This window comes from Diabrotica virgifera, chromosome 2 (genome assembly GCF_917563875.1).
Source record: "Diabrotica virgifera virgifera chromosome 2, PGI_DIABVI_V3a".
Classification (NCBI taxonomy): Eukaryota; Metazoa; Arthropoda; class Insecta; order Coleoptera; family Chrysomelidae; genus Diabrotica; species Diabrotica virgifera.
This window is the reverse complement of record NC_065444.1, coordinates 59,021,225-59,040,867: the sequence shown is the minus strand read 5'-3', so window position 1 is coordinate 59,040,867 and position 19,643 is coordinate 59,021,225. Positions and strand designations below refer to the sequence as shown.

At 33.4% G+C, this 19,643-nt stretch overlaps 1 protein-coding gene across 1 annotated transcript in view; it reads left to right on the top strand.

Moving 5' to 3' along the window:
• The window catches only part of LOC114337781 (neutral alpha-glucosidase AB), a 37,563-nt gene extending 18,736 nt beyond the window's left edge, over positions 1-18,827 (top strand). The window contains exons 8-11 of the mRNA XM_050643687.1: positions 13,567-13,759; positions 14,231-14,541; positions 16,513-16,877; positions 17,990-18,827. Of these exons, the coding sequence (XP_050499644.1) occupies positions 13,567-13,759; positions 14,231-14,541; positions 16,513-16,877; positions 17,990-18,719 (1,599 nt within the window). The 3' untranslated portion in view covers positions 18,720-18,827. The remainder of the gene's footprint in view (positions 1-13,566; positions 13,760-14,230; positions 14,542-16,512; positions 16,878-17,989) is intronic.
• Positions 18,828-19,643: the final 816 nt, after the last annotated feature.

The window sequence follows — 19,643 nt, the reverse complement described above, 5'->3', positions numbered from 1 at the left end:
CAGCCATATTAATACCTTTTGCTTTAGTTTTCTTTGCATGAAACAAACAAAACACATCTCCTAAACTAAACCTAACCTCGCTTTCGGCCATTCATTCATGTTCGTGTCACATTAATTTCGACTCGAAATTATAATATTGTCCTTTTCATGAGCATTTTTCAGTGCGTAACAAATGAAAGGAAAAAGGGTAAGTCCGTGATAATACACATTTATGACATTTATTCTAACATGACATTTTAGTTAAATCTGACAGTTGTCACATTTTATTTTCAATTTGGAATAAAAACAAATCAAATGTGTTTCTTGCATTTATAAAATGGTATTTTCTTTGATTTGTATAGTCTTATAAATTATACAGATTATATTTGTAATATTATTATCTAATTTAAAAAAATTATTTTTTTTATTATGGCGCCATCTATCGACAACTAGAATAATCACCGAACTAGAATAATTACCAAAGTAATCACCGACGTGCCTTTTTTTCTGTCATATACAATTTAATGCGTTAGAAAGAAATCGAAAAACTGTGACGCACTGAAAGATGATCATGAGAAAAAGAATATCAACCACTTTTTTGGAGTCGCTATTAATTTCGATAAGTCGCTATTTTATGACATCATTTCGTTAGTTCAACTAAAATCCACAAGGCTCGCACAGTCGCATTTCAACGTCGCCATATTGATTGCGACTTGTTCAGTCGAAATTTAAATTAGAATCAGGGCCCTGATTCTTTTGTTCCACCGCTGACCAACATACATTGAAAAATTAACAAATATGTATAATGTTCCTTGGTGCATCAAAACAAAAGTTGATTGTCTAAAAATAGAGTTTATTATTAAATACAATATTATATGCTAACAAATTATACAAACCTAAAAATAGAGAATAAACAATTAAAAGTTTATGCTTCCAACAATTCTAACAAATTATTTTATCTATCTGACAATATCTAAATTCTAAATTAAAACGAGTGACAAATATCAAAGTCATTGAACAAGTGCGTCAGTTAAAAACAAGCTGCTGGCTGCGTTCCGTAATACCAAACATTCACAAAGCTTACATATGTATATACCTATACTTTTTTTTCAAACGTAGACCTCATTAGACTAACACATTTTTCGCAGCTTACATTACATCATTATCTAAATAAAATCGTTTGGCACGAAAGTGATCTCTAAATTTTGGAAATATTCGATAATCACTGGCTGCCAAATCTGTAGAATAAGGCGGATTCCCAATTTACTAGAAGTCTGAACAACTACTGATGACAAAAGCTTCTCACTAGCCATCAATACTACAGTCTGCGTTTTTAAATGCTATAAATATTGGCAATATCATTTTAAAGTTTTCTACTTTAAAATGTATAATATATGTCTGAATGGCCAATATAAATGAGTCAGATTAAATAAATTATTAGATGAATATTTTACTTAGCAACAACATTTTTGTTTAGTTTAGTAGTATTTTGTATTTTGACAACGACACCCGATTTGGGCGTCGAAACATTAATAAAATTATTTTTTTCAATTTAATTGTGGCTTATTTCCCATGTATAAATAGTTATTCTTATCCTTTATTATATATTTCCACTTTCAGATCAATGAGTTAGTTCCTCAACTATTTTGATCTTCTTCTTGATGTGCCGTGCTCGATTATCGAGCGTTGGCTATCAAATTGGCTATAGTCATTTTGTTGACGGCAGCTCGGAAAGGGGATGCAGAGGATCTGTTTTAAACCATTCTCTCATTTTTTAAGCCATCACGTTCTTCTTCGGCCTGGCCCGCTTGTTCCGTCTACTTTGCCTTGTATTATTAAATGGAGTATATTATATCTAAAAAACTCTAACAAGAAGTAAAACCACTTCTATGTAAATTGGTATATTTATTAAAACTTAAAAAATCCCAATGGATTGAATAAAATATGTCCAATTCAGAACGTTTTCAGACCTATCGGTCCATCATCAGTGAATGTGCATACTTGCTAAATAGCCCCAGAACCAAACAATGGTTGAATTTAAAATTCAATTTACATTATTTAAAAATAATATTAAACAGGCTAAACGCCGATGTTAAAGGATATAGCCTATGGGAACATGGTGAAACCCTACCAAAACCTCAATTAACCATCTTAGGCCAACTTTGACTATAAAGTGTCACAAGTGTGTAAGAAACGTCTTTTCAGTTGTTAGAGTTTTTCTTGTTAGAGTTTTTTAACTATATGGTATACAGCCAACCTAGGGAACTTCCCTTTTAGTTTATATATTATATCTCTCTGGGTGTCGCATAACGTAGCCAAAATATTCAAGTTTGCGATTTTTAACTGTTCTGACGACTTCCGTGACTTTTCTCATCCGATGCAAAACAACTTCGTTACAAACTCTATCCACCCAACTTATTCGTAGGATTGTCCGATATTAGTGCAGTCACTGAAGGTTTTCACCTTCGATTTCGTTGAACTTCCATCGATTTTTATGAAAATTGGTGAGTAGTTAGAGGATACCTCAAGAAACAAAGGTGACTTGATGCCAACTTGCGCTTTTACCCTGGGGGTGGTTGCTACCCCTTCTCGGGGGTGAAAATTATTTCATTAAAAATAATACCATAAATCGATAGAGGGACAAATTCTAAGCAAAATGTGTTATATAAAGTTATTAATATAAATCTATACTTTGTGAGTTATTAAAGATCAAAGATTTTATTTTTTCGTAAAAAATGCAAGTTTTAAAGATGTTATTCACGTATAACTCAAAAACTATAAGCTTTTACAAAAAAGCTATTATTGTGAAAATTAAATATGTATACCTAATAAAAAATGGAAACACTCCTCATTTAAAGAACTACAATAATGTTAATTCAAAGTGAGTTATGGGTAATTGAAGGTATATTTTTTTCGACGAGTACGCAAATCTAAGTATTCAAGTTTAAATAACGGGAAAACGATGCATTTTATAAAATACACCTACTAAGCACTTGTCAAGGTACTTCGGAATACCTATCAAATGAGCTCCAGACGAAGTTAATAGCATCAAAATTAAGCAAGTTATAATGAAATAAGAGAACCCTTTCGATTTTTTTTTGGAAAAAGTGAAAAAATGAAAAATACGCCATTTTCACAAATATTAAAATTTATATATATAAATATAAATTTATATAAATCCTTACAGTAATTTCTTTATGTTAGCATAAGTAATGATTTCAACAATTTTGACCGGTCTAGAATGCATATTTTTGAAAAATAGATTTAATTTTAAAAAATCAGAATTTTTCAAATTATCGTAATTTTCATTTTCTTTTAATAATAACTAAAAAATACTCAATATAAGAAAAAAATTATATATAACCAAATTTAGTTTTTTCTGTATCAAATATTTTGTCTTTTTTACTATTTCTGTGGGGTACAAAATAACCGAGATAGAAACGTTTAAAACTTAAATTTTGCTGCGAGAACCATGTAACCGGGGCCAATTAACCTCTTATTTTTAAAAAAGTAATAGGTCTAAAAGACTAAATTCAACGTGGTTTAAAAGCTCTTAGTTCTTTTTAGGTGGATCTGATATCTCAAAACTTACGGAGTTATTAAAAAAGAAAAACAAATAAATATTTTGGAAAAATTTTTAAAAGATAACTTGAAAAATTTTTGGAGCATAAATTTTAATACTATCAACTTATTCTGGAGCTCATTTGATAGATTTAAATACTTTGACAAATGTTTAATAAGTTTATGTTATAAAATGCATCATTTTCCCGTTATTTAAGCTTGAATTTGGGTAGTCGCCAAAAGAAATATACATTCAATTACCTATAACTCACTTCTAGTTAACATTAAAAGGTTTTCCTGGTAAGGAATTTATTTAATTGTTTATTAGCTTCAATTTTGGTAATATGTAATATCTTTTTTGTAAAAACTTATAGTTTTTGAGTTATTTATGAAAAATAAGTTAAAAACATGCATTTTTCTCACGAAAAATTAAAATTTTTAGTATTAATAAATCAAAAAGTTTAGATTTATTTCAATAACTTTATTTAACAAATTTTGCTTTAAGGCAAGCGTCCACAGACCCGCATCGGACGCATCGTACGCAACGGATTTTGGTTTGCCTTGTACAGAAACTTATGTAACCGCGTCCACTGATCCGCATCGTACGGATCGCATTATCGGCAATAATTGTAAGGCAAACTAAAATCCGTTGCGTACGATGCGGGTCTGTGGACGCTTGGCTTTAGAGGATTAATCTATCGAATTATGGGATTATTTTTAATAAAATAATTTCCCCCCGAGAAGGGGTGTCATCCACCCCCAGGGTAAAAGCGCAAGTTGGCATCATGTCACCTTTGTTCCTTGAGATATCTTCTAACCACTCACCAATTTTCATGCAAATCGATGGAGGTTCAACGAAATCGAAGGTAATAACTCATATCCACCTTCAGTGACTTATATACCCAGATTTCAAAGGCTTCCAGTTTCTTGAGAAGTGTATCCGTTTAAGTCCAACCTTCGACACCGTACAAAAGAGTAGAGAACACATAACATCTTACTAATCTAATTTTCAGATTCAAATTATTAACTATTTATATGGGAAATAAGCCACAATTAAATTGAAAAAATAATTGTTTTAACGTTTCGACGCCCAAATCGGGTGTCGTTGTCAAAATACAAAATTCTACTAAATTAAACAAAAATGTTGTTGCTAAGTAAAATATTCTTCTAATAATTTATTTAATCTGACTCATTTATATTGGCAATTCAGACATATATTATACATTTTAAAGTAGAAGACTTTAAAATTATATTGCTAATATTTATGAGTTGCGTTCCTGGGACTACTTTACTGAAAGATAGTTAATTCGATTACATGAAATCAATAGTATGGTATAACTAGACCCAAACCCAGACATCCAAAGTGAAAGTTATCCTCCAACACCAAATTGTTCTATATGGTCCACATAATGTTCAGAAAAAAGTCACACCATTTTGAGCGTTCGGGTTTGGGGGGAGAGGGGGAAGAAATCGGTAAATTCGTAGTTTTTTAGGGTTTTCGTCAATATTTCTAAAACTATGCGGTTTAGCATGAACAACCTTCTACACAAAAATGTTCTACATTAAATTTGAAATAAAAAAGGCCCTATGCATAATCCTTCTAAAATGAACGGTTCCAAAGTTACGGAGTTAGTATAGTATAATTGGTCAAAAAAAAAGGCCCAACCCAGACATCCAAAGTAAAAGGTTTTCTTTATCACAAAATTGTTCTATATGGTCCACGTATTGTTCAGTAAAAAGTTACACCATTTTGAGCGTCCGGTTTGGGGAGGAGATGGGGAAAAAGTCGGTAAATTAGTAGTTTTTTTACGTTTTTCGTCAATTTTTCTAAAACTATACTTTAGCGTAAACAATGTTCTATACAAAATGTTCTACATGTAATTTGAAACAAAAAAGATCCTATACATAATTGTTATAAAATCAACGTTTCCAGAGTTACGAAGGGTGAAAAGTGGAGGTTTTCGATACTTTTTATATTCTTTGGGCAATTTATAGAAATTTTCTAACAGGATTGAGTTGTGTAAATAAAATTTGCTATTTCAGTGGCCGATGGTATGTTAGTGATAAGCCCTTGAAGAGACGTCAACCTCACCACCCAAAATCATCATCAATTGCCCAAATAATATAAAAAGTATCGAAAACCTCCACTTTTCACCCCCCGTAACTCTGAAACCGTTGATTTTATAACAATTATGCATAGGACCTTTTTTGTTTTAAATCGTATGTAGAACATTTTTGTATAGAAATATACGCAGGTGAGTAAAAACACAGAAATAAGGCAGCCACAAAATATAACAATAGGAGAATACAACATTGAGGGGGTAAAAAACTTCACATACTTGGGATCTAGTCACATCTGATAATAACGTAGCAGAGGAAGTGAAGAGGCGAATATTTATTGCCAATAAAAGTTACCATGGCTTAATTCGGCAATTAAGATCAGATAACGTCGCAAGGAAAACAAAATGCCAATATACAAAACCTTAATAAGACCGGTACTCACATACGGCTCAGAAACCTGGACACTCACTAAAAGAGAGGAAACATTGCTAGCCACCTTTGAAAGAAAAATCTTGCGACACATATATAAAGGCACAAAAGAAAATGGAATTTGGCGAAGAAGGTACAACTTTGAACTATACGAAATATACCAGGATCCGGATATCATAACATTCATTAAAATAGGACGGCTGCGTTGGATGGGACATGTAGAAAGAATGGAAGAAGGCGAAATACCAAACAAACTATTCAAACAGATGCCAGTTGGAAAAAGAACAAGAGGAAGACCGAAGCTGAGATATTTAGAACAAATAGAAAATGATATAAAAACCTTAAAAATAAAAAACTGGAGAAAAAAAGCACGAAACAGATCAGAGTGGAGAAGAATCCTGGAACAGGCCAAGACCCAGAAAGGGCTGTCGAGCCAATGATGATGATGATGATTTTTGTATAGAACATTGTTAACGCTTAAGCATAGTTTTAGAAATACTGACGAAAAACGTAAAAAAACTACTAATTTACCGACTTCTCCCCCATCTCCCCCCCAAACCGGACGCTCAAGATGGTGTAACTTTTTACTAAACAATATGTGGACCATATAGAACAATTTGGTGTTAAAGGAAACCTTTTACTTTGGATGTCTGGGTTAGGCCTTTTTTTGGACCAATTATACTATACTACCTCCGTAACTTTGGAATCGTTCATTTTAGAAGGATTATGCATGGGGCCATTTTTATTTGAAATTTAATGTATAACATTTTTGTATAGAAGGTTGTTCATGCTAAACCGCATAGTTTTAGAAATATTGACGAAAACCCTAAAAAACTACGAATTTACCGATTTCTTCCCCCTCTCCTCCCCAAACCCGACGCTCAAAATGGTGTGACTTTTTTCTGAACATTATGTGGACCCTATAGAACAATTTGGTGTTGGGGCATAACTTTCACTTTGGATGTCTGGTTTATGCCATTATTTGGATCAATTTTATCATACTACAACCCCAACTCAAGAATATCCGTCACAAAAAAATCATATCATGTGATCTGTCTTTAAAAAGACAACCAAATGCTACGATGACAGTAAAATTCTCGCGTTCGAGATTCCATAGTAAATCACGAGGGAAAACCAGGAAAAAACCTCGTGATACTATCCCGTCATCGTAAGTATTTGGTCTTACATTTAATTTACTCTCAAAAAACTAATACCAAATTCTGACTTTAATATGTTTAAATTATAAATCATATTAATAATATATAGATATACAATAAGTAATACTAAAATATAAAATATGTACTATGATATATCTTTTTAAAGATATTTTTAAAGACAGATCACATGCTATGATTTTTTGTGACGGATATTCTTGAGTTGGGGTTGATTTCATGTAATCGAATTAACTATTTTTCATTAAAGTCGTCCCAGGAATGCAACTCATAAATGTTGGTAATATCATTTTAAAGTCTTCTACTTTAAAATGTATAATATATGTCTGAATTGCCAATATAAATGAGTCAGATTAAATAAATTGTTAGAAGAATATTTTTCTTAGCAACAACATTTTTGTTTAATTTAGTAGAATTTTGTATTTTGACAACGACACCCGATTTGGGCGTCGAAAGGTTAATAAAATTATTTTTTTCAATTTAATTGTGGCTTATTTCCCATATTAATAGTTAATAATAAAAATGCCACAAGGGAATAGCTTCAGAACAACATTCAGATTCAAAGTAATGTTGTTTCCACATAAAAGTTTTTTATCTTAAAGAATGCAGCTCTGGCCTTCTCTATACGTATTCTAATTTCTTTGCTCATGTCCCAGTTCTCATTTAGATTACAACCAAGGTAGGTGATACTGTTAGTTCTACTTCCTGTTGTATTGGCGTCTTACTGACAACCATCACCTTGGTCTTTGCGGTGTTTAGCATATTCATAGCACGTTGTGGTAATCCTATTAATCAGATGTTGAAGTTCTGCGTAATTGCTTGCCATTAACACCGTGTCATCCGCGTATCTCAAATTATTAATATTGACGCTACTCATTCTGATACCACATTGAACATTGTCCACTGCTTTATTGAAAACAAACTCAGAATAGATGAATAGATATTTTGATAGTATAGATGAACTCCTTATATTTATATTGCCATTTTTTTAACCCTAAAATCTTACCGAGCGAATTCGATAGCACAATCATGATATATTTTCCAATTAGGTACCATTCTTCTTCATATACCGTGTCCTTTCAAAACGTTGTTTACCATCATAGCTATCTTAATTTTATTCACTGCCACCCTAATCACTGCCATTCTTGTATTAACACCATACCAATCTCGCAAGTTCTTCAACCATGAGGTTCTTCTTCGTCCTGGACTGCGTTTGCCTGCTATTTTTCCTTGCATAATATCTTGTAGCAACCTATATTTGAGACCTCTCATTACATATTCCAAGTAGTCCAGCTTTCTCTGCTTGAGGCTTTTTATGATCTCAGTAGTCTTGCTGAGACGTTCTAGTATTGTGGAGTTTCGAATCTTCTCCACCCAGGAAACTTTTAAAATTCTTCTATAATAATAATAATATCGTATGGCATTTTTGCCGGCGAGATCCTTTTGGACAGTTCCGGCGCCATTTACATCTTTAACCCTGTTTTAAGTAACTAGTGCCGATGTACACTAGCCCAGGGAGACCGACGGCTTAACGTGCTCTCCGAGGCACGGTGAGAGGGCTCGTGTCATTATTGGAAATGAAAATAGTTTGTCTTTGGCAGGGCTCGAACCCACGTGCACTGGAGTATGAGGCCAGCGATTATGCCGTTACTCCTCTTCTTCTTGCAGTACCGTCTCCTATCGGAGGTTGGCTACCATCACAGCAATCTTAACTTTGTTGGCTGCAGCTCTGAACAACTGTATTGAACTGCACCCATACCATTCCCTTAAATTTCGCAACCACGAAATCCTCCTACGTCCCACATTTCTCTTTCCCGAGATTTTTTCTTGGATTATGAGTCTTAGCAAAGAGGAAGACCACAGATGAGATGGGTTGATGATATTAAAAGAGTAGCCGGAACGAATTGGAAATATGTTGCTCAGGATAGAGACCGATGGAAGGAGTTGGGAGAGGCCTATGTCCAAACGTGGACGATAGAAGGCTAAGAAGAAGAAGAAGAGCAAAGAGTACGTTTCTCCTCTCAGTATGTGGCCTAGATACTTCAGTTTTTTCGTTTGTATGATTTTTATGACTTCGCATTCCTTCCCCATCTTCAGCAAGACATCTTGATTTGTTACTCTTTCTGTCCATAGTATTTTCCACATTCTTCTGTAACACCACATCTCGAATGCCTCAATGTTTTTGATGTTTATCTTTTTCAGAGTCCAAGCTTCCATGCCGTACAGCAGAACGGAGAAAACATAGCACCTTAACATTCTCGTTCTTAAGTTTATATTTATGTCCCAGCTGCATAGGAACTTTTTCATTTTGACAAACGATTGTCTCGCTATCTCAATTCGCCTCTTGATTTCTCTTGTCTGGTCATTAGTATCAGTGAAACAAACCCCTAAATATTTGTAGGACGTAACTCTTTCAACTGGCTGATTATTTATGGTTAAATTCATATTGGTGTATAGCTTCTTTGTAGCAATCATGAATTTAGTCTTTTTGATGTTGTTTTAGACCATACTTATTGGTATGAGTGTTTATGTTTTCCATCAAATACTGTAAATTTGCTAGGTTATCTGTTACTATTAGCGTGTCATCAGCGTATCGTATATTGTTAATTAACTCTCCGTTAATGTTCATACCAGTGTTTTGCTCTAGGAGCGCTTCCTGACATATTGTTTCGCTATATATATTGAATAGGCCGTTACTCCACGGCTGCTCAAATTCTTCTATAGCACCACATTTCGAAAGCCTCAAGGCGATTTAGATCGATTTTATTCACAGTCCAGGACTCGACACCATAACGTAAGACCGAGAACACGTAGAACCGAAGTAGGCAGATCCTCAATGCCAATTTTAGGTCTCTGTTACATAACACCTTGGACATCCTTCTAAAAGCAGTTCTAGCCTGCTCTATCCTAGATCTAATTTCGCCGTGACTTTCTGCGTTACAATTTAGTTGCTGTCCAAGGTAAACGATTTTATCAACTTGCTGAAGTTTGGTATTATTTACATATTTATGTATATAGACGGTTTTATACGCTGTTGTTTACTTATTACGAGTATTTTGGCTTTCCGTATGTTCAGATCCAGACCTGCCTCCCTACAACTCTCAACGACACTATCAAGTAGTGTTTGCAGATCTTCTTGAGTAGAAGCTAGGAGTACTGTATCGTCCGCATATCGCAAATTATTGATGACTTCACCGTTCCCAAGTATTCCTTCTTGTTTTTCAGAAAGTGCTTTTCTGAAAATTCTTTCGGGGTAAACGTTGAAAAGCAGGGGTGACAAGAGGCATCCCTGACGTACTCCTCTTTTAATATTAAGAGCTTGTGATTCCACACCATCTACTAAAACTGATGTTGTTTGATTCCAATATCTCTGCTGTCCAAGCCAATGTCTGTTAGGTACACTTCGCGTCAAAAAAAACTGGTACAACTCTTATAACCGAAAATCGTGTTTTTCAAGTTGTGTAAGTTGATCTTGTCACAAGTGTCATTCTAATTTCTAGGGCAACGTTGCTAGTTCAACGAAAATATTATATCAAACTAGGTAAAAACGGGGGTGTGCGACAGACCGCATTTTTAATATACTAAAAACTAAAACAATTGTAATTTTCCGTCATCCTAATTAAGTATTCAAACATTGATTCGTGTTTTATTATAATTTATGAAAATATTTCAATTCAAAAATAATGATAGATAATAAATCTTGACATGACTTTAAATTATTATGTTTAATGTCAAATCGAGAGGTGTGATTGGTTTCTCGTAAATTGTAGGACAACACTGCATTAAGTTGTGTAGAATAAATAAAACACACTGAAAAAATTAAAAATTAAATTTGAAATTAATACAAAATGAATAACTTTTATAGTGAACAAGTGTGGAATTTTAATATATCTATGTATTACAATTCGAAATATACATTTTAAACGTTATTTTTTTGTATTTAGATTTAGTGCAATTCCGTTGTCTGTGATGGCAACAACGAAGTGATTCACGAACAATAATTGTCAGTCTGAACACACACGGTTCCCGGGAAGGGGGGTTATCGTGGGAGGTCTTGTCACTGGGAATTTTCCGTCGTCAACTTATTTCTTAATGATTCTTTAGTCAAAATTCACTGAGAGCGAAATCGCAGCACGTTCTTTTTTTAATTAAGCGCGAAATGCTTTTTTGCACAAAGCTCTACTATTCCGTAAGTAGGTATTTTACATCGTTTGAAATTCATATTGTATTTCCAATATTTTTTTTCTTTCAAAAACTATCAGAAGTAGTTTTGGGAACATTAATACATTAGCCTGAATTTTTTTCAGATTTTCTGACTACTCTAAGACCACTTTTTGAGGCTTTGAAAATGATTTTTTCACTTTTTTGACACTTTTAAACGCTTTTGAGGTATTGCTCTTTTTCCGGGTGTGAGTATGTAAATATACTTTATTCAATTTAATGATATTATTAGTATACTATAAATACAAAATACAAGCTTAAATTAGGCGCCAATTTGAAAAATAAACTAATATACACTCACGGACAAAAAATTTGCATATTTTGAAATTAACGTGTGAAATAAAAAAATTTGTGCTGCCCCCAGTGCCATAGAAATAGGATTTCTTTTCAGAAACCAAATTTTTGTAATGTTTCATATAAATGGTTTAATCGGATTTAAATTTAATGTGGGCTATATGGTGGCCAATATAATTTTTAAATTGAATCACATCAAGGTAAGTATGCACTATTCTACCGACATTAAGACTTGCGTCATGGTACACGAATTTATTATCCAATATGGCTGGTAAATGGCAAAACATGATCTTCTAAAATGTTTTTAATGTACATATCAGCTGTCATTCACCCAATCACCTCCACAAGTTCAGTATCTCCTTACCAAGAAATACCACTTCATAGCACTATGCCGCCACCACCAAAATTAACCCTCTGTATGAGGTTATATCTGGCATACCGTTCACCATATGGAAGCAAGATTTACAAGACTTCGTCTACAGAAGAGTTGGCGAACAGTATGTCAGTTGTAACCTCATACAGAACGTTAGTTTTGGTGGTGGCGACATAGTGCTAGGGAGCGGTATTGCTTTGAAAGGACATACCGAACACGTGAAGGTGATTAGGCGAATGTCAACTGATATGTACATTGAAAACATTTTAGAAGATCATGTTTTGCCGTTTGAAAGCCATATTGGATATGACATATTGGTGCTAATGCACTTCTTCTTGTCGTTAGCATAGTGAATACTTATCTTGATGAGATTCAATTTAAAAATTATATTGGCCAGTATATAGCCCAGATCAGATTTAGATCCGATTATAGTATTTATGTGATACTTTAAAAAATGGCATTCGGAAAATAAATCCTATTCCTATGATACAGGGGGCTAAGGATAGCAGCACAAAAAATTTCATTCCACATGCATATGCAATATTTTTTTCCGAGAGTATAAAATTAGTGCAAAAATAAAGCTTATTTTTGCACTATAGATGTTACAGGTAGAAATTCGATAACATACATAATTATAATATTATATTATTTATTTATTATATAAATAAATATGCAGATATATGTTGACCGCAAAATATTAACAATTATTAGAGATATTAGATGTATAATACATTGGCAAAGTGTTACAACATTTTTTGTACTGAAAAAGAAAACAATTTTTTTTTTTAAATAATAATATTATTATGACATTATAATGCCATTTTAAATATGCGTTCCATTGTATCTTTGTACGGCACTAATTTTTTGTCGAATCCGGCATGGTTATTGAATTTCTACCTGTAACACCTGTAATGCAAAAATAAATACCTCCCTTATAGTTAATTTTTTAAATTGGCGCATAATTTAAGCTTGCATTTGAATTAAATTGAATAAAGTATATTTATATACTCACACCCGGAAAAAGAGCACTATCTCAAAAGCGTTTAAAACTGTTACAAAATGAGAAAATCATTTTCAAAGCCTCAAAAAGTGGTCTTAGAGTAGTCAGAAAAATCTGAAAAAATTCAAGCTAATGTATTAATGTCACCAAAACTACTTCTGATAGTTTTTGAAAGAAAAAAAATATTGGTATACAATATGAATTTCAAACGATGTAAAATGCTTACGGCATAGTAGAGCTTTGTGCAGAAAAAATGCATTTCGCGCTTAGTTAAAAAAAGAACGTGCTGCGATTTCGCTCTCAGTGAATTTTGACTAAAGAATCATTAAAAAATAAGTTGACGCCGGAAAATTCCCAGTGACAAGACCTCCCACGATAACCCCCCTTCCCGGGAACCGTGCACAGGTTTACATTGGGAAAAAAAGTGTACCAGTTTTATATGACGCGAAGTGTACCATTATAAAATATTTTTTTAGGTGGTTCAAACTTTTGACGCAAACGATATGCCGGTTGACTTCATGTGGTTGGATATCGAGTATACTAATGGAAAGAAGTATTTCACATGGGATCCAATTAAATTTCCACACCCAGACATTATGGTAAACAATCTGACAGCTACTGGTAGGAAACTCATAGTCATTATTGATCCACACTACAAAAGAGAATCAGGTAATGGACGTCAGAATTTACTTTATGAAATATTTATGAAATAATTTTTTTCATGGCTTATTATGTTCAGTTTTGTTTTTATTCTGCGTTAGATTTCTTCGTTAATAAGCCTGTTTTAGACTTATAGTATACTAGGGCGGTCTGATAAGTACTTAGCCTTCAAAAGGAGAACGAAAATTTTGGAGTATTGGTGATTTATTTCTGAACGTAGCCTTCTTTTAGCTAGGTACACTTGACCATAAATGGTAAGAGAAAGTGACGTAAAAGTAGGCGTGGCTTACTATAACCGAAAAGGCTGTATTCTTGAAAAAAAATTCTCTAAATCTTTGAGAGAAATGTCACTCCCCAAGGGAGTAACAATTTCTATTAACAAATTTTCAGCTTGCTATTATACAACTTTTTTTTTATACGCGGGATCCAGACCTATTATGTTTGAATTAGTTTCGTTATATGTATCTTTTGCTGTTCTAGGATACTTTGTTCACGAAGATTGTCTAGCAAACGACTACTACGTAAAAACAAAAGACAACAACGTATATGAAGGTTGGTGTTGGCCAGGATCTAGTAGCTATATCGATTTCTATAAACCAGAAGCTGCTGAGTACTACAAGAACTTGTACAGATTGGAAAACTTTAAAGGAACCAGCCACGACGTTTACATCTGGAACGATATGAATGAGCCGTCTGTCTTCAACGGACCTGAAATTACTATGCCCAAGGATACTATCCATCATGGTGGGTGGGAGCACAGAGATGTTCACAATGAATATGCTTTAGCACATGTAAGTTCTTTGCTACTTTGCTAAGTAACCGAAAATTGCTACTTTTTCCAGTATAAAAGTATTTTATTATTCTTCTTCTTCGTATGCCTCATTCTTTAAGGATATTGACGATTATCGCATTCCATTTTACTCCGTCTGTAGCAGTTCTGAAATATATTTTCTCATTACCATTTCAATCAGTTCAACTCTTAGTCCTTCAAATTACATAGCTGTGATATATTTTTCTCTAATATGATGTTATGTTTTATAGAATAATTATACATTATAGGAATCTATTTTTTGGACGTTACATTCCCAAAGTTAAGTTACTTCCAAGATAGACAAACAAATGGTACTACCACAATATACACCGTTACGTCTATCCTTTTCTATCTCTATATCTATCATCCAAATGTTATTGGAGGCATATCTACTGTTGATATTGCATTTTTTGTATTCTATTGAATTGTACTCAGGGATAAAACAGCTCCAGCAAGAAATAACAAATTTCCAACAGTTATACTAGGGTGTGAAAATACTTACTGATTTATTATTAATGGCAAAATTATTTGATTCCCCAATTAAACCGTCTGCTTTGGAAATATCGAGTTTTCGATTCAATTAATGGAGTCATCTTCAAAACTTCGTTTTAATCCAAAGTGTCTACTGTCGTCCAAGAGTAGCAATATTGCTTGGTCGTTAAAATGATTTGAAATTGACGGTTAGGGGCCTTATTCTTCAATTTCAGGAAGTATAAGAGAAAGTGACTTAAAAGTAGGCGTGGCTTACTAAAACCGAAAATGCTGTATTCTTGAAAAAAATTCTCTAAATCTTTGAGAGAAATGTCACTCCCCAAGGGAGTAACAATTTCTATTGATAGTATGGAAGAGAAATTGGAAATGGGAACGAAAATAACAATATGTTACCTTAAAAAAGCTGAGAGAAATGTTTTGTTTTTTAAGAAGCGAAAGTGAATATTAGATGGATCTCAATATTATGCTCTACTGCTACTGGAATCATATTATGTTTAATGATGTTTTAGAGGCAGTTGAAGATTTTCGAACAGATATTAATTGATGTTATGAAGCACCTTTATTTTCCAGATAATTCATGAATACACCAATAAAAAGTGTACCTTAATCAAACAATAATAGTAAAATAGTGGACTAAACAGATTCCACTGTTTGAATGCAATATAGGAACTTTAATTATTTCGCTAAGAGATTTGTAAAAAGATACGTGAAATAAGGACTGATTACATAAGTATAGTGGCTACATCTCTATAAGTAGTCATTAATACAATATAAACATTTACAAGAACTTATAATATTTTATTTAAATGTACTGCTACTTTCTCAACCAAATACAGCTCATCAAATAAGTATTCACCCGTTCACCGCCGTAAACTCGCTGTCGCTGACGGTATTATACCCATGTCATATATGTCATTTGCCAAGAATTAACTATTGTGATTGGTTGAAATTTTGGACAAACAGCCGGCAACACTGTTCGTAGTTTCTCTTCTCGCTTTCTACTCCCCCTATTCAAGAATAGGGCTTTTCAAAATCGAGAGAAATTATGAACGAGTAGAAAAGCGAGTTAGCTTAGTGTGGAGTAAAAATTTTTCTAGATTCAAGAATAAGCGCACAGGAGATTGCGACTTGTCAACAAAACCACATCTTCGTACCAATAATCAATATGGTTCATTCCACCAACATACGCCTGTTTTGGATAATCGCGACAGCGAATATTTCAGTGTGCAACATAAGAAGTACGAAGTAAATGGCTTTAATAATTATTCCAATAAACAGCAATGTAATTTGCATTTTATTTTCGTTCTTCATATTTTGCACAATAAAATATTCGTTGTCGAAATAATCCAACACAGGCGTATATTCGTGGAATAGGGTATATTTTTCAATGAAGATAATTTAAGAACTATAATTTTTGGGTGTTGTATAATTATTAGATATTGAAAGTTACATCTTTTAGACATATGCTACATTCCAAGGACTTCTTCAACGTACACCAAATAAACGTCCATTCATCCTCACTAGAGGACACTTTCCCGGATCCCAACGTTACACAGTAGTATGGACTGGAGACAACGCCGCTGAATGGTCTCACTTAGCTGTCAGCTACCCCATGTGTCTTAGTGAAGCTCTAGGTGGCATGAGTTTCTGTGGTGCCGATGTCGGAGGTTTCTTCAACAATCCTGATACGGAGTTGTTACAAAGATGGTATCAAGCCGCTGTATGGTTACCGTTCTTCAGAGCACACGCACATATCGATACTAGAAGGAGAGAACCATATCTTTTCCCAGATGATGTCAAGAACAGAATTAGAACCGCTTTAAGGTTAGTACATTTTCCTAATATACTTTGTATGTAAGAAGGTGATATAAATAGTACATTTCGTCCTATTAGAGGTAAAACTCACTAACTACACTCTTCAGAAAGTTGAGAAAAATCGATTTAAAGGTACAAATTGTTTTTTAAATTCACCCGACTCGAATATTGGAATTTTTGTAATGCAACTTTAAAGAATAAATAAAAACAGATATTTTAAGCCATATTTCGTCACAGGAACTATGATACAATCAATATTAGATACATTTTTGTACTTGATGAGTTTTTCCATGAACACAATTATTGGATATTGATATCCTGTTAGAGGTAAAACTCACTAACTACACTTTTTATTTGATGAGTTTTTCCTTGAACACAATTATTGGATATTGAGAAGTTAATGAATTTGTCTCCATAAAATTTCGCTGACTTACAACAAACGAACTATCAGAAATAACAGTCTATTATTTAAAAAATTAACAATAAGTTTCGTTCTTCGAAAATAAATGCAATTCTTTCGGCATTTATGACAGCCACAAAAGTCGCCTGCTTAAGTTTGTGTGCAAAATGTGTCTATCATATACATCCTTTTTTTAAACATGACGATATATTGTAATGTTTGAAAAGTGTAAGACTAAAAAGTAAAAAATAAAAAAATATGAAAAAAAATTACGAGTGATTAAAATTAATAATATAAAAAAATCAACTAAAAAGCAAAAAATAAAAAAAATTCAAACTCAAAGGATTTTTCAAAAAAAAACGGTTTGACAGATTAAATATACAAAAATCTCACACATTCGTTAAAAAATTGAAAAAATCTAACACATTCGTTAAAGAAAAGCGTGGGGCGCGTCTTCATCGAATAAACGGTTTGAGGATAGATACTTTTTTACTTTTCGCGCCCCACTCTTTTCTTTAACGAATTTGTTAGATTTTTTCAATGTTTTAACGAATGTGTGAGATTCTCGTATATTTTCGAGTTTGAATATTTTTTATGTTTTGCTGTTTAGTTGATTTTTTTATATTATTAATTTTAGTCACTAATAACTAAAGAAAAGCGTTTCTTAAAAAAAATTTATTTTTTTATTAACTAATCTAATAATCGTTTTCTGTTGTTACAGGCTCAGATACGCTCACATACCGCTCTTCTACACCCTGTTTTGGCAACACGAGATATCGGGAGAGCCTGTGATTAGACCCCTGTTCTACCAATATCCAAATGACGAAAACGTGGTTGATATCGACAACGAAATTCTTGTAGGAGATTCAGTCCTTGCTGCAATGATCGCAGAACCTGGAGCGTCGAGTGTCGGCGTTTACTTACCAGGTGGCGCTAACGAATATTGGTATGATATTGAAGACTTCAGATTGTACCAAGGAACCGGAAACTATAACATTCCAGTATCTTTAGACAAGAGTTTAGCGTTTTACAGAGGTGGTAGTATTATACCAAGGAAGGATAGGCCCAGGAGAGCGTCTCCTTTGATGAAAAACGATCCTTTTACCCTATATATTGCTCTAGATTCTAACAAAAAGGCTAGTGGTTACCTTTATGTCGATGACAACGAAAGTTTTGAGTACAAAAACCAGAAATATTTGTATCTGCACTTTAGTTTCGAAGATAACACTTTCAACAGTGTTTTAGTTGATAAGACTGATTATCCAACCAAAGAATGGGTAGAAAGACTTGTCATATTAGGCCCTCCCAAGGGCATTAAGGGGGCAAAGTTAACCAGCAAAAGTCTCGGCACTGTAGAACTCGATACTTCTTACAGTCATGAGGATAGAGTTCTGGTAGTTAGAAAACCAGGAGTTAGCATTAGAGAGAAATTTACTATTAAATTGTATTAAATTTAGTTTCCCTTTTTTTTACAGTCTTGGTTCCAGGAAGTATGATTTTGTAGTATGTTTTAAGTGATTATTATAAATTGTGATGAGAAATAAATTATTAAACATTCATTTTTGGTTTATACTCTTTTATACTCCCTAACAAGAATAGAAAGTGGGTAATTTTATTGGGTATCATAGCATATTACGTCCATCAACAAGTGGCGGGCCTAACCATGAGAGATTTCGGTAGTGTAAACCTTCAAAAGCATACTGTCAAAATTTTATGTCATTCGGATTATTTTTTTTTTATTAGAAAAATATGTCGCATCCACCAAAAGGTTATTAGCGACGGAACAAAATATAAATAACAAAATTAAACAATTACAGATTGTACAAAATGTTTCTGGATCTGAGATAATTAACTATATTATTGTCACAGGAACAGTTTTGACCTAGAGCCTGTGGTAGAGCGTTTGGGATCTTGTAGCGCTGTCTTTCTTGGTCATATTTACTACATATTGTTAAAAAGTGTTCGACTGTTAATCGGACGTTACACTGATCACATATAGGTGGATTTTTCTTTGTGAATAGGTAAGAGTGCGTTAATCTTATATGACCTAGACGCAAACAAACGCGTAACCACAATTTGTTCTCGTCTATTGCGTGACGACGGGAGCCACTGAGACACATTATTTTTAATTTTATTTAGCTTGGAATTAGTTTGAAACCACTCATTTCGCCACAAAAACAACACTTTATTTTTAAAATAAGATTTTAAGTCACTGGAAACACACTTGTCTATCGGCTCTGAAAAATCACTTAAAATTGCCTCTCGTGCGGTCCTGTCACCTTCTTCATTTCCTATTATTCCGACGTGTGAGGGAACCCATAAAAATTGGACGCTTCTTCCATGTTCATGAGCTTGGGAAAGCTGGTATTGTAGCA